The 17,696-nt window shown below is 32.9% G+C and overlaps 1 protein-coding gene across 1 annotated transcript in view; it reads right to left on the bottom strand.

Annotated features, from left to right (window-relative positions):
• Window positions 1-15,687: 15,687 nt before the first annotated feature.
• Window positions 15,688-17,696, bottom strand: part of LOC145252474 (uncharacterized) — an 83,651-nt gene continuing 81,642 nt past the window's right edge. The window contains exon 2 of the mRNA XM_080111897.1: window positions 15,688-16,774. Coding sequence (XP_079968023.1) covers window positions 15,719-16,648 — 930 coding nt within the window. The 5' untranslated portion in view covers window positions 16,649-16,774 and the 3' untranslated portion in view covers window positions 15,688-15,718. The remainder of the gene's footprint in view (window positions 16,775-17,696) is intronic.

The raw sequence follows: 17,696 nt of genomic DNA, 5'->3' as shown, positions 1-17,696 counted from the left end.
CCCCTTCTCACCATCGTCTGGGGAAAGTGAAAACTAAAAATAATGATCCCGTGATAACCTCATTTAGCGTCGTCCTGTCAATCAAATCTCTTTTAGCTTTATAAGCTTTAACTTAACACGTTAATCAATTACCGTCACTCGTGGTCGAGACCGTTAAGTATTGGCACTGGTTTCCACCTCCGCGTCAAAGCTTCCGTGTTCAATCCCTCCTCCCGACCAAACGTTTTTTTTTATTACTTCACTTATTCTTTAGTTTACCCCCCCCCATACACAGGTTTATTTATGCCATTTTTTTCCGTTTTGGTTTTGGATTTTTTTTTTACATCGTCTTTTTTATAATATTTAAGCAGGATTATTAATTACCCCCCCCCTCATACACACACCTAAAAATACCCGGGCAACGCCGGGTACCCCCCCCCGCTAGTTATATATAAAAACAATAGTGGCTTCTCTACAGTGCAATGCAAACTATAATGTATTGTGGACTAAGTCAATGTGGGGAGGCAGTTGAAGCTTCCTACCTGTACACCACGGAGGGAGGGTTCCCGACTAGAGCTGGTAATCAAGCAATTTTATTGAGAAATGAGCGATTTCATCGATTTCAATGACAATGAAAATATGGAAGGATGGAACATTTGCTGATCCTCATATTATCCCGGGAAACGTCGGGTCTCCCTGGTAGTATATATATATTTATAATTACGCTGACGCATTAGTTCTCTGTAGCTTATCGACTAATCAACAATAAGCCTGGCCAGTAGATGATGAGTGACCATTGGAAATACGAGGTGCTGTATCGATTATTCTGGGACATATAAATCTTCAGGTTAGTACCCCGGGGCGTGTTTAAAACAATTGAGAGAGATGCACCCTAAGTCTTCGAAAACTGGTGTCAAATTGACGTAAAACCTGAGTTCTACTGTCTGTTCTGTATTGTGCTGATCGTTTGAACCGACTGAGTTTAGCAGTGGTTCGAAATAACATTCACCACTATGAATAAACATTTATGAATTTCGGAAAATAGTTGTTTGAGCTGCATACGTCACAATTCGACGGTTGGTTTCACACACACACACACACACACACACACACACACATATATATATATTTATATTGATTGATTGATTCATTCATCGATGCATTAGTTGATTGTATTGCTGTGGTTTCCTAGATGTTAATCAAATAAAATTTCAATGGTTATAAAGTATATAAACTTCAATGTTTATAAACTAGTGCTCGATAACAAATAGAGATATATGATTATCTTGATATGCAAAAACATTATTGGCTACATATGTGCATACATGTTTCAACTGTGAAATCGTAGTTGAAATGTGTTTAGTTTAAAACGTTTTTAATTCATGAATTATAAAAGTCTTCCCTTCATGATTGCGATACACACACACACACACACACACACACATATATATATATTTGTTTATTTTTATCCATTTTGACGGTGAAGTGTTGTATGTTTGGGTTTCAATTCTATCTGATGGAATTATATATATATATATATATATATAATATATATTTATACAAACATTGATGGCTACATATGTGCATACATGTTTTGTAATCCCACGTTACTGTGGAGATTACGTCTTCAGGCCAAGAATTAACCTTGAAGACGTAATCTCCCCAGTAACGGATGATTACAGAAACATGTATGCACATATGTAGAGATCAATGTTTGTATTAATAAATTTAATATATCTGCTCTGTTTACTCATTGAGCACTTTTTGGTAGACACATGTTGTTTTATTGGATCATTGGATGTACTTCTAGGAAACTAAACTCTACTGCCATAATATATATATATATATATATATATATGCGTGTGTGTGTGTGTGTGTGTGTGTGTGTGTGTGTGTGTGTGCTTATATAAGTATGAAAGCGTCACCGAGCGAATCAATATGTCTAGTAACAGAGGCATTAATCAGTGAATCTATTTTCTCGTTTTAATTGCATTATCAATCATTTCAAACGCCAACTAAAATATAAGAAGTTCGTCCGACTTTGAGGTTTTAGTAAACACGAGTTTGCCTCTAGCTATTAACCGACACCAAATGTTTTCCGTGGCTTTGATCGCAAGCAAAGTTGTACATGTCGATTCGTTCGAAACCTCGTCAACAACGAGTCAGGGGAGAATTACCATTTGACGCTGTGTAACATGCGCGTGTATACAGTTGGATGGGACTTACATTCGAGTTTCAATGACGTACGGATCATTCGTTAAACGACGAAGTAATATATATATATAAACTTTAAAAACGTTAATTTTTGTAATTTTTGTAATTTAAAGTAATATATATATATATAAACTTTAAAGTAAAATATATATATAAACTTTAAAGTAAAATATATATATAAACTTTAAAGTAAAATATATATATATAAACTTTAAAAGAACGTTAATTTTTGTTTCTTGCCAGTCATGACATTTTTTTTATCTTCTCAAAATTTGAAAAGGTCTGGAACCTTTTTGATTTTTGCATTTTAATTTTTCTTGCCTAATTAAATCAAATATGATTGAAACGGTCTGCACATCGTAGCATGATATGACTGTATTTTCATGAAGAATTATATATATATTATATATATATATATAATATATATATATATATATATGCGCACGATGTGCCTTCAATAAGTTTCGTCCTTTTTTGTACAAAAATTTAAAATCGGAAATTTGAAAATCCACTGTTATGACTATACATCTTATGAGATGACTGACCAATTTTTAGTAATGTCCCAGAGGTACTCAGAAAATATCACAGACTATTTGACCAAGATGGACAACAATACAGTCCCTCGCCCTTCTTTAGTTCAGACTGTCTATGTAATAATCGATCTATCTATCTATCTCTGTGTCTGTCTGTCTGTCTCTCTCTCTATACATATATATATATATATATATATATATATATATATATATATATATATGGATCTATCTACCTGCATATCTCTCTATCTGTCTATCTTTCTACGGATCTATCTATCTATCTGTGTATTAATAGATCCATCTATCTATCTATCTATCTATCTATCTATAAATTAGATTCGGGCAAAAATAAACGAATAAAAATAGAGGCACCTAGTTTTGAAAGCCGATGCATCATAATTTTCTATTGATTTTATTTTTACGATATTTTCAGGGTCAAAAAGCACAAGGAAAACCTAAGAATCCGTCGCTATAATACAACTAAGGAGATGAAAAAGGCTGTGGGTTACGCTAAAAAGGCAGCGGGTGAAATCATTTAAGACAATGCTCAATCCAAGAAAGGGGAGCTTAAATTATATATATGTATATATATATTATCCCGGTTTATTATTAATCAGAAGTGAAGCAACCATGACGTTTAAACGAGGTTCATACTAGAGTGTCCAATGCCGCAGTAGGGTAAGATAGATTGTTTATGTGTTTTACATAAGCATTAATATATAGCTACACATTCTTGAGTATGTTTCAGTCAATCAGTTACAAGTAACTTGATACCTCCTCAGGCGATATTGCATAAGTCCGGCCTTTAATTTTGTATAAGCAATGTCGTCTGAAAAGCTCTCTAGTTACTTGTAACTGGCTAAACAATACATGCTCATGAATGCGTAATGACATAAATGCTGATGTATTTCATGTCTTAATTTAATTATTAAACTTCTAATAATGACTTACACTCTAGAAGTAGAATTAGTCTCTGATACAAATATGGTAACCGTACAGCAAAGATCTTGTAGAAGAGCCCAGCAAGTACCGAGCTCGTCTCTTATTCTTTTTAAATGTTTGCAAAAGCTGACAAAAGACATCTTATTCTTAATCTGTTCACCAACCCAGATCAATTCCACCAATCCAAAAGGAGTTCAAATAAACGAGACATTGTAAACGACCCAAAGCTTTGGGTAAGCCCTAATCGTATAACTGTTTTTGTTTTGCATTAATGCAGTCAATGACGTGTGTCAGGATAACCATAACAAATTGGTATTTCTTTGACCTCATCAAATCCGAGAGCAACTTTATATTGATAAGAAATCATGAAGGCCTGGTAAACGGTCATATATATATATATATATATATATATATATATATATATATATATATATTTCATTTGGGAATTAAATTAATTCTCCTAGCCAGAAAATCCCTTATACAATTTAACAATAAGTTTTGGACTAGAAAAGGTACCCCTAATAATTTTGACATCTTAATGGATGCTTCCGACTCTGCCGAGGTTACAGATTTAGTGGGACTCTTCTTACTGAAAGAACTGAAATACCACTTAAAACATATCCAAGGGGGCCTTTATAGAGACGATGCTCTATTTACAACAACAACCAGGCCAAGAGAGTATAATACAATTAAAAAATTACATAACTTTTTTAATAATTTTGGCCTTTCTATTGAACCAAATAAATTTCTATTGAACCAAATAAAAAAACTTTAGATTTTTTAGACATTACACTTAATCTTAATACTGAAACTTACAGCCCCTATCATAAACCAAACCTTACGCTTTTATACATCCATAAATCTTCTAACCACCCCAATTCAATTATAAAATCTATAGTATCATCCGTCTCTAGAAGAATTTCTACACTCTCAGCCGATAAAAAAACCTTTAATCAAAATGCTACTTTCTTCAATAATGCCTTAAGAAATTCAGGATACAATGAAAAGATTCAATATAATCATTATGCTCCACCTGTATGCCGTCTTAAATCTGTAATCACACACAATATGACTCGCAAGAAACCAGTTCAAATAACAAGATCTGCTGCTATCAATAGCAATGGTCCACTCCACAAATATAATCCGAACCAACATGCTAATCGTAATACTTCTAACCCACCCTGTGGCACTAGGAGAAAGAAAAATATTTGGTTTAATCCTCCATTTAGCGTAAATGTTAAAACTAATATACCTAAAGAATTCTTCAATATTGTAGAAAAGTCTTTCAAATACCCACACAGATATAGTTCAATTTTTAATAAAAACTCAATAAGAATTTCTTATTCTACTATGCCTAATTTAGCACAAAGAATCTTAGCATCTAATAACAAAAAAATTAAATCAGCCCAAAAAATCCCTTTCCCAATCCAACCAACAAGAAACTGCAACTGTATTAACAAACATCTTTGCCCACTCAAAATGATTGCATCCATAAAGATGTAATATATTCATGCACAATTACAGAGCTTCCACGCAATTCTCCGATAATAGACAATAATATTTTGCCACCCAATTATCCTTCCTCCGACCCTCCCTCTGGTATAATTATTAATCCAACAAACGAATCAACCAGCCCCTCTATTTTCAATCATACAACCAGCTATAATAATAATAATAATATTTTTCATAGCAGCCATCCTAACACTGATAACACTAATTATCCCCTCCAAACCAATCCTGCTACAATTACTGTCATACCCTCTGTTCATCAAAATGAACAAAATTTAAATTCTCTTCCCAGTATAAAGCAACAAATTAATATTAATTCTCGACCCCGAGCTATTAATAAAACATATACAGGTGCTACTTCAACTTTAATAAAGAAAAGAATTTCAAACCACACTTCTTTCAATAACCAAAATTCAAATAATAACCAGGGAACTTCTCTAACTACACTGGTTAAAAAGCTTAACTCTGCCAATACCCACTTTTCAATTAAATGGACCATCCTAAAAAAAAGTTAAGTCTTACACTCCAGGATCTAAGTCTTGTCACCTCTGTACATCTGAAGCTATAACTATTATAACCTCCCCTCAAAGTAGTAATATAATAAACTCTAAAAACGAACTGATCTCCTATTGCAAACATATGTCCAAGTTTAAATATGGTAAATTTGAAATCACATAGCTATTAATTTAACCCTTCAAATATATATCTTTTCCCATAATTTTTTTTTTATATAATCTTACCTTCTCAGCTTTTTTATATTTTTAATTTTATTTGCTTTTTCTTTATTTCTTTGGCCGTTTTTCCATCTGCTGTCTCCGTTTTATGGTATAAGTATACCTATTAATTAAATATATACATCAACCTACTCATTTTTATTCTATGTATTTGTTTACTTATATTTTACTATATGCATTTACATACACATTTATTTGCCTTATTCCGGAGTTTGTAGATACCGGCCTATCCCTCCCCTTATTTTGTATGTAAGTATGTATGTTTTTGTTTAACGTGTATATGTTTTTGGATATGTGTATATATTTATGCATGCGTGTGTTTGTATATATATGTGTGTGTGTGTGTGTGTTATTGTATATGTATACATATATGTATATATATTTATATGCGTGTGTGTATGTATATACATGTATGTGTGCATTTGTGTATCTGTATGTATGTATATATATATATATATATGTGTGTGTGTGTATGTGTTTATATATATAATTTTCTATTTTTTTTTATTTATTTACTTTCATTTTTTTATATATATATATAACAGACGCCCCATTTCATAAACTTAGCCATTTATTTGTTCTGATCAGTTTTCTTATTTAATTCTGGACTTTCACGTGCATATCTAAGCTGACCTAATTATTAACGCTAATTTTCGCGATTCTTGTCCGGGTCAGTTTGACCTTGCTTTTCAAATTTAAATCTTCACCGCTTTTCGGGTGTTTTTTTTTTTTTTTTTAAACCTTAATTTTTTTTTATTCATCCAGCCTTGACAGACGTGTTTTTTTTTAAAATATTCTCTCCAGTACTTTTCTTTTAATGATTTGGAATTCATTCCATTTGCACTTTTTTTCCAAGGAACTCTGCCTTTTGGATTATTTTGGACCATTTGGAATTTACCCATTGGATTGAAATTTTAAATTCGACCGTTTTGGATTTTACCATTTTTGGATTTTTACCCTTCACCGGACTGTCCATTCATGTGCGATCTTTTTATCATTTTTCTTTTGCCTCCTGTTCCCCTTACCTCACACTTTTTTTTTAACCAAGTAAGATCTGTGACTTACTTGTAGTTTCATTAAATACTTTTATATGCCAAATCCGATCCTGCATTTTGCTAATTCCTGCCCTCTGATGAGAAGGAGAGTATTTCTTCGAAACTCCGCGGATTAAGGACTATCCACTTATCGTGTGCTTCCTTTTTTTAAAATTAAATATGTTTTTAACACTTTTTCAAGATGTCTTTTAACATGTTTTATTAATTATTTGTTCATATATATATATATATATATATATATATATATATATGGCTGATTTTTCTTAGATCAAAAGATCACCAATTCGCGTGAAGGTCCGTTAAAATAAGCTCTCAATAAATATCAACAAGAACCCGTTCTATGCGCTATTCTCCATGAATTTATTTAAGAAAAGAAACGAGTTGTTTATCCTATGGTTGACTGACTGCACTGACGCTAGGGCAACATCGTCATTTATCTTCAGTAAATTTAAATAACTTAATTTTCTATGCTTTTGTTTATATTCAGCGATTGTTGACTAAGTACAAATTCTCCTCCTGGTACTCCTGGTACTACTAGGTCAAGTGATTTTTTTTTTTTTGCCTTTTCACAAATGTTCTGCAACGTCAAAAAACACATTTTTATCTACAAAAAAGCAAAACTAAACACCACAAAAATATTTTAATATATAAAGGGCTGGAAGCATAAAACTCTTTCAAAATTACAGGATTCCACATTAAAATAACCTGAAAAGAGTTGATATGCCGTAAAACAAAACAACCAAACCAAGCAATATGAATAAATATTTGCAGTTATACACAACTTGAAGTATACAAACTTTTTCTAACTTGTGTGTGTGTATATAAAGGCTGAAGTGAATTAGATATTTTTTACCATGAACTAATCGCCTTATATTGGTTTCGAAACCGAGGGTATAGATGTTTTTATTATCTGTAAGTTTTAGAATAAATATTGTGCTCTTATATTGAATTCTTTTTCGTAATTGAGCTCTTTCCTGGGGGTTCTTTCTCCCAAAACACACACAGGTGTATATGTATATATATATATATATATATATATATATATATATATATATATATATATATATATATATATGAGAGAGAGAAAGAGATTAAATATTTTTCCAGCATCAAAGGATATCTGAAATATGGATTTCTAGAGGCATGTCACAGGCATGAGCAACATTTAAAATATAATAACTTTCAGAATTTTTTAGATGAATTTTTCCAATTTCTTCTATTTGGATTTTTCGGATTGCTGTTGCCATCCTGACTATTCTTCCACTACCTTTCGGGCAATGTAACCGAGTAGATTTAGGAGCGTATTAGCGAATCCGAGAATCTGTACAGACTTCTAAACCGAACCCTTTGTTTAATCTATAGGGTAAATTGTTCTTGTTCAGTCGCTTATCTAGTTTGTAGAAAATGTCTAATTCAAAAACTGATGACTGAATCGAGTTCTGAGCAAATGTGATATATTTTTTTTTTCAAATCGGAGTTTGTGCCTATATTATGCCAATTAAAATAGATCTTTGAAAACTGTTTTCATTAATAATTATTTTTTCTTATCTCATCATCTGTCGCAATGTTTAGATATGTTTATTACTGCGACATAACAATATATAACATTGGTTTTACTTGAAAAACAATATGTCAATTTTCTAATTTCTCTTTAATAACGAAAAATCACACTTAACGCTAATATACGGTCTCCAAAGATCTTCAATCCTAGAGACACTAACCAAATCCGCTTTTTAGAGACATTAAAAACTTATATATACAGAGGCTCCTTCAGTCTTTGACAAACTATGGATACCCACGAAGGGGTGCCAGCGCGTTAAATTTTTGTGGCAGAAGGCGCGCCATCTCCAACCACATCTTTCCTGAGTCGACATGGTTAAATACTAGTGACAAGTGAATATGTAGAGGACGACAGGAAACAAATGCCGAGATAAGCGGAGAGCACATACAACGCCTGGAATGGTCACCTATCTGGTATTAACCAGGCTCAACGTTGCTTAAATTCGGTGATCTGAAGAGAACCGGTGTGTTAACGCGATTACGCCATATATATATATATATATATATATACATACATATGCATACACATATATACACATATACATATAATATATATATATACACACATATATACACATATACATATATATATAATATATATATATACACACACATATACACATATACATATATATATAATATATATATATACACACACATATACACATATACATATATATATAATATATATATATACACACACATATACACATATACATATATATATAATATATATATATACACACACATATACACATATATATAATATATATATATACACACACATATACACATATACATATATATATAATATATATATATACACACACATATACACATATACATATATATATAATATATATATATACACACACATATACACATATACATATATATATAATATATATATATACACACACATATACACATATACATATATATATAATATATATATATACACACACATATACACATATACATATATATATAATATATATATATACACACACATATACACATATACATATATATATAATATATATATATACACACACACAGAGAGAGAGAGAGAGAGAGAGAGAGAGAGAGAGAGAGAGAGAGAGAGAGAGAGAGAGAGAGAGAGAGAGAGAGAGAGAGAGAGAGATATTTTCGATAGCTAAACTCGAGTCTTCCCTGACTTATAAGCATTTAAACTTAGAGGTCAACAGCCAACGTTTCCTCACTCACTCGATATAAAACCTACGATGTCCAAGTTCTTTTTTTTTTCTCGATGAAGAAGTTCTACATCGGACTTTTAATTTCTCGTTGTTGCCCCGACGACGACATTCTGGTCAGTCAACCGTTGGATATTTTATTCACTTACCTTTCTTAGATAAACACATAAAAAAAAACTTATCTTCCTATTGTGCCTGAGCAAGTCACTCAGAAATAAAAGCTATTACTCTTTATTGATGAACATGTGTGTTGGTTGAAAAACTGTTTACTGTAATAGACTTTCTGAATTAAAAAGTAGCTTATCACCACGTTCCGCGACCGAGTTTTTTTTTTTTTTTTCAATATTTGACTTCCGCTTTCTGCTAACCATTCTCCTTCATGATAAATGCTCTGTAAAAATCCCTTCTAATTATGTTTACTAGTTTTAAAATAAGCGAATGAACTTGGCTGTTATTCACAATAACAGAATATTTTAAAACTGGTAAAGTAATCAGAAAAGACGTTTCCAGGGCATTCATTGTGAAGAAGAACGGTCAACACAAACAGGAAGTAAAAAAACAACAACAATAAAACACGCGGAACTTGAGGATAACCCAACAACCGTTACCGTCAAAGCCTTCTGACTTGAAACAGCACTCACATTAAGCGGGTTGAATTGGCTTCCTTTATAGGAGGAAGTTTCATGGAAATATCAAATTCAGAAACAGTCTTCAGTCGCTTGTATATCCTCATAGAAATCAACATCAGTTTTTTTGTTTTTTTTTTGTAGGTGTTGGCGTCATCCAACAACAGCAACGGATATTTCCAAATGGTAACCCATCTGATACCAACCAGGCTCAACGTTGCTTAACGTTGGTGATCTGTCGAGGACCAATGTGTCAACGTGATTATGCCAAGTATTATTCCTATATTGTTCTGTTTACTGACATATGATACTGTACAGTCTAGGGTGTCTATCCTCCCAGGCTTTGCCTTCTTATCCTTTGAGAATATGTTCATTTATTAATAATCGACTGAGGCATCCCTAATGGAGAATACCGACTTTTTAAATCTCACTTTATGACCGTGCAATACACCTGCCTGCCATGAAAATTGAGTGCAATAGACGTTCTCGCTAGAATGGAAGTGTAGTATCTGTTCTGGTCTGGGCCAGAAGAAGATACTTTTCTTTTTCTAGATTGTAAGAATTTTTTTATTACCGTCTCAATCCATTTTGGGGAAAGTGGATTTTCCCTATATCAAAACTTACCTTGCATATAATTTTGCTATCGTGGCAGGAACGTAACCATTAAAATATGACGAACTACTGTGATAGGACCATGGTTTATAGCTTACCTTGGCAAGAAGTTGGGAGGAAGATGGTTGTCCACATTTTCTTTTAAATTTCTGAATGTAAAGAGCCTGAAAAATTATATTTTGGATTTAAAGTTGGGGATCACTTTCGCATAGAAATTTAACGTAAAATATTCACCAGCTTCTCGACTAGATAACTATTTTAAAGGACCGTTTTAGAAAAGATTTGGTCCGGAAGTGGGCGATCATACCTTTGGTTGCACGGAGGAAAGTGATCATTTTACATTTAGGTCATATGCAAAAGTGATCTCCCATTCTAAAGATTTAAATATTTTCTATAATTTACCGTAAACTTTTTCAAGCTTTTACGTGTAATCGCCTAAAAACGATAAAATATTAATCTTTTTTTTTTTTTTTTTTAGAATATTTAGCACATGTACATAGCTTTAAAAATACAAAAAAAAAAAAGATTGTAAAACACAAGACATGTTAAATATTTAAGTAAAATTTATGTACAATATGTTTTAAGCACCATCCGTAAAAACTGAAAAAAAAAAATCACTTCGCCATTTTTTTTTTAAAAAGGTTCATTAACAAAGTTTCAATTTCTTTTTGTTCGGTTTGTTTTTTTGATTCAGTTTATTAAAATTTTTGGTTTATTTTCTGTGCAGATCATATCAAAAATCTGTATTTCTCATTTTTTGTTTTTTTGCAGGAATAAGTGAACCTTTTGATCTGAAATGTTTTTTCCGCCGACCTCTTCATGCTCGGCTTCACTAAGGTAAGTACTTTTCGTTAGTGTTTTGCTTTCTCTTTGAAAGAATTTCGTAATTTGGGGCACAGTTTCCAGAAAGACAAGCAAGTGATTTATATATATATATATCATTAGCTATCATTCAGAAACCAGGAGATGTATTTAATTCGCATTCAAGAATGTTCATTAATTACTTTTTATGAGGTACGTCTTACATGTTTTTCGTTGGATAGCGAAGATCACTAAACAACTAAAGACAAATGTATAATCCCCCAAAAACATGTTTATAAGTTTTAAATGGAATGAAAACGGAATTGAAGAAGAAGAAAAAAAACTAGCGAAAAGGAAATGGAGATATGTAACGTCTTTAAAAACAGAAATTAAAAAATTATTTATTATTTATATCCAACCCCAAAGTAAAAATGAATAAAAATGTATGAGTGTGAATTAAATGCATCTTCCGTTTGAAATGATAACTAAAGGTATACATGCTCTGAATTTGGAAATTCGTTTTCATTGAGCTTAATATTTGTTACAATTCGAACTGTTATTTATAGAACATATACCTCAATAGTACATATCTTCTTATTTTGAGTGTGCGTGCGTGCATGCGTCATGTTTATACGAACAGCCTCATAAAATAGACAAATGAAAAGTTGAAATTCATGCAGTTTTTATCTAGTTGTTATTATCTAAAAATATTGGATTTTGTTCAAGTACCTTTCTGGAGGAAAATTCTTACAAATACACGAGTAATTTTTTTTTTATTAGAAAACTAAGATGAAATCACAGTATGATTATATATTTATTTATTCTCATTATATTGATCTTTGTTTTCCTGTGGAAATTGATTATTATAAGAATCGATCTGAACTAAAGAACACTATTTTTTATAGAGTTACATTCTTATATATATATATATATATATATAAACATACTAGATTCAGCCACTCTGATGAGTCGTAGACGACGAAACACGTGTCAGTGCATAATTATTTTTTAAAATAATATATATATATATATATATATATATATATAGATAGATAGATAGATAGATAGTGAGAGGCTAGATTTAGCCACTCTGATGAGTCGTAGACGACGAAACACGAGTCAGTGTATAATTATATTTTAACAATAATATATATATATATATAAACATACTAGATTCAGCCACTCTGATGAGTCGTAGACGACGAAACACGTGTCAGTGCATAATTATTTTTTAAAATAATATATATATATATATATATATATATATATAGATAGATAGATAGATAGATAGTGAGAGGCTAGATTTAGCCACTCTGATGAGTCGTAGACGACGAAACACGAGTCAGTGTATAATTATATTTTAACAATAATATATATATATATATAAACATACTAGATTCAGCCACTCTGATGAGTCGTAGACGACGAAACACGTGTCAGTGCATAATTATTTTTTAAAATTATATATATATATATATATATATATATATAGATAGATAGATAGATAGATAGATAGTGAGAGGCTAGATTTAGCCACTCTGATGAGTCGTAGACGACGAAACACGAGTCAGTGTATAATTATATTTTAACAATAATATATATATATATATAAACATACTAGATTCAGCCACTCTGATGAGTCGTAGACGACGAAACACGTGTCAGTGCATAATTATTTTTTAAAATAATATATATATATATATATATATATATATATATAGATAGATAGATAGATAGATAGTGAGAGGCTAGATTTAGCCACTCTGATGAGTCGTAGACGACGAAACACGAGTCAGTGTATAATTATATTTTAACAATAATATATATATATATATAAACATACTAGATTCAGCCACTCTGATGAGTCGTAGACGACGAAACACGTGTCAGTGCATAATTATTTTTTAAAATTATATATATATATATATATATATATAGATAGATAGATAGATAGATAGATAGTGAGAGGCTAGATTTAGCCACTCTGATGAGTCGTAGACGACGAAACACGAGTCAGTGTATAATTATATTTTAACAATAATATATATATATATATATATATATACACACTTTTTATTTGCCTTACATAACCATTAATATATAGTTACACAATGATGAGCATGGTTCTTTATAGAATATATAACTCAATTGTATATATTTTCTTATAATCATATATATATATATATATATATATATATATATATATATATATATAACACGTTTACATACATTATGTGTTTATATATATATATATATATATATATGTATACACAAGTATTCTTATTAGCGTTTGAAGAGTTTATTATTATCTCTGTGTGTCTTGTATTAAAATAAACGAATTTCTGTAAACAAACATTAACATGAAAATCGATCGCCAATCAGCCTAAAAATAATTTTTTTTTTTTAATTATTGAAGTGAAAATGGAAATCGGTGATCAGACTTGAACCCACGAGGCCAACTTAGCCAAGCGTATGTGCAGTTGATTTAACAACGTGACCGGGCAAAAGAGATACGACATATATATCTATTTTCAGCACACTTATTTAACGATTTATATATAAAATTTTTTATCACAAAAAAATGCGTGTTAAAATGCACTTCACTTTTGCAATTGAGTTACGTTCGAAAACAAAACACATTTACTTGTTCTAATTAGCCGTAATCTGCAATTAGCTTACCAAGTGACACATCTTTTACTAAATTTCTTTCTATCATTCTCCCCATCTTTTTTCTGCGTGTTGTTCGACTCTTCCGATTCTTATTTTATATCGCTTCTATCACTCTCGCTTCCGTGGCTCTTTGTTTATTAAGAGTAAAAGGTAATAAAGCTAACTGTAAAACTCGAGATTGAAATAGTCCATTATAAGCCAATAGGAAATACCTCCCGCAGTAATAATACTATTTAACATGTATGCTGGAGAGGTAAAGAGAAAAAGAAAGAGATAGGGTAGGGTGAGCAGAAAAAAACTCATTTTCGATGTTGCCTTTCGGTTGTTTCCATTTAAACTGGTTTTGACCCCCCCTCCCGATTAAAATACTCTAACCCAAGCTCAGTGGGTGAGCCAACGGGTTACGCTGTTCTTATTTGTTAATAAAAAATAGTTTGTCTATTTAAATACAAAGTCATCATATAGAATAGTAGAGTCCACGAAAACTAATTCGTTATATACCTGCCTCCCCAGGAGGGTTGAACGTGACGCAAGGCCGAACTTATTGCGAAGGTTAGCTCTTATTAAACGCCACGTAGGCATTCATAGCAGAAAACGATGACCAATATACATTTCATTAATCTGAGACGTTAGGACTGAGTTCATAATATTGACCTTACGTTGTTAGAATAATTATGCCAATACGTCGGAATTCAAGAGTCACATTATAACCAACAATGTGAAGGAATAGACGTGAGAATGCTCAGTTTTTTCGGTGCCTGTCCAGAATTGCCCCTATACAAAAAAAAAAAAAAAAAAAAACACACACAAAATAAGGAAAAAGCTGTATAATGTATGTACCCGTGTCGAAACGTAACTATTGTACAGTAAATCTCGTTGGAATTGATCAAGTAGTTATATTTTTTAATAAGAAAATCAAGTTTTATGGCTAAACGAACAGTGACGATATCGCGACGCCATTTTGAAAACAAGGGACATAATTACAAATAATTCAAACTTGAGCTTTTAGCAAATCTTTTTTACATGAGAACATTGGAAAAACTGCAAATGATTTTCTTTATAAAAATAAAACTACATCAATTTACGTGATTTTTGGAATACGATATACTTTCTTTCCGTCACGGGTACAAACACCATAAAACTTGATATATATATATATATATATATATATATATATATATATATTTACATAGGGGAAATTCTGGACAAACGCCGCGTTTCTTCTATTTAAATTTAAATTAGTTTAGTGTTGGTTTCACTTTTGCGATTTTAAACAATGGCATACGAAAGGTGACTGCTAATTTCTGTCTGTTGTTCAGGGCTGTGCACCAAAGCGACAACAGTCTGTTGGCTTTTAGTTTCTCTCTGTAGTGCTGAAACACCATGGGGGTCCGTCCGCCATTGGGGGTAGGGCAGTGGTGTTGACTGAGACGACGGTAGAGGTCGCGTTTCCGATATCTCAGTCAAGGGGCTCTGCGGTAAGGAGCGATGCAAATGGTAGGGCCGTCCTCGCTCATCGGGGCTTAGAAGTCCGTTGTGTGAAAGCGGTTGCGGTCGGTCGGCGCCGATATTGGACGACGCCGATACCGACGAAGGTAGTCTGTTGAATGAAAAGCCAAACGGCAGAGGCCCGTTTAATTGGCTCATACCAGACGAGGCAGAAGCCGGGCCGTTATTTGAATGTCCATGGGACGGCCCTCCGTTCATATCGGACGCATTGAGAGCCGGGTTCCGCTGCGCGTGCATCACATTAGCACTGACGGGTTTCAACAAAGGAATGTCTTGAGGTATATTGTGGTCTGACGGCCGGTTCGGCAAATAATGAGCCGATTTCGAACTACGGAAGCCCGAATCTTCAGAGTCTGTTGATGCCTGTGAAACCGGCCGGTCGAACTTGTAGTGGATTTCGTGCAGTTCAGACATACCGCTGTCGTGGTAGGTTGAGTAGATAACCCGGGCGGGTAGCCTTTCGTCAGCCCGGGATCGATGGTTAGGCACAGGTGGAGGCGGCGGTAGGCCGGTCGGTGGCTTTGGGTTGCGAACCGAGCTCTGGTTCACCCGGTGAGGATCGTGTTTTTTTTTAGTGAATTTTTCACGCAGGTTGAACTTGAACCAACACACAAGAAAGAGGATGAATAGGACGACAGTTATTGATGTCGGGACGACAATCCCGAGCCAGAATAAATACGTGTAACTCATGTCGAGCGAATGGAGTTAAACAGAACAACGCGAGTTGGCAGGATAATCCAAGCGGCGATAACGCATCACTTCCTCATGGTAAAAATCCTTTGTAAAAAACTTGGTCCACTGTGAATGATTCTGTATCTGCAAGAAAACAAAATTGAAAATATTAAAATATATTCATTGCAAAGTTTAATAATATCCACAAGTTTTGGTTTTAACTCTTATTTACCCCCAAAAAGCTATATTGCTAATTGTGATCATGTTTACAAAGCCTCTGTGTAGGGAGTTGAGCAGCGAGATGTCTTTCTATATCACATTTAAAGTTTTTGCTAGAAACCGGGAAGGAATTCCATTGTCTAGCAATCTGAGAGAACAAGCTATTAAACTAGAAATTTTTCTATCATCTAGGAATTTTAAAAATGAAGGGGTGTGATTTTGCTGATTGATGGGTTAGTCAGGGGTATATGCGTCGAGGGGGAACGTGCTATAGGTTCACTAGAGCATCTTTCATTAAAGTATGCGTAAAACAGACACAGGGTTGCAAAATTGGCGCAGATCGCCGATGGGCCAGGGTTTGATAGTGCTGGACATATTAGATTGGAGATTTGTTTTAAATCATGTTTAAGAGCGAAAACCTAATGATATATGCACCAGCACAGATGTCGCAACAATACTCCATGCACGTCCGAATGGTGACTTTAAAGATACATATGAGAACTCTCGGGTGTAATTTTCTAGCACGGTAGAGGGAGTACACTTTCTTTGCAGTGGTCTTAACAAAACTCTCAATGCAGAAGGGGGTAACGTTTCCCCCCGTGAGTGTACAGTGAACGAGGTATAAAAAAAATGACTAAGTTCAGCATTTCCCCATCCCTTTAAGCCCCTCAAAAGTCCCCAGATGACGTCAAATCCTGGTGAAAATGAACAAACGGTGCAGTTTTAGGCCTTAACATTTGTAAATTTGAGTTCTGCACCATGCAAAAAAAGAAATGACTAAGTCCTTCCATTTGAACCCATTTAGCCCCAGAAGTCCCCAAGGGCTTAACATATTTTAATTTGAGTT

This window comes from Euprymna scolopes, chromosome 29 (genome assembly GCF_053919585.1).
Source record: "Euprymna scolopes isolate OS-2025 chromosome 29, ASM5391958v1, whole genome shotgun sequence".
Lineage (NCBI taxonomy): Eukaryota > Metazoa > Mollusca > Cephalopoda > Sepiida > Sepiolidae > Euprymna > Euprymna scolopes.
The sequence above is the reverse complement of the archived record's forward strand: the minus strand, read 5'-3'. Positions and strand labels throughout refer to the sequence as shown.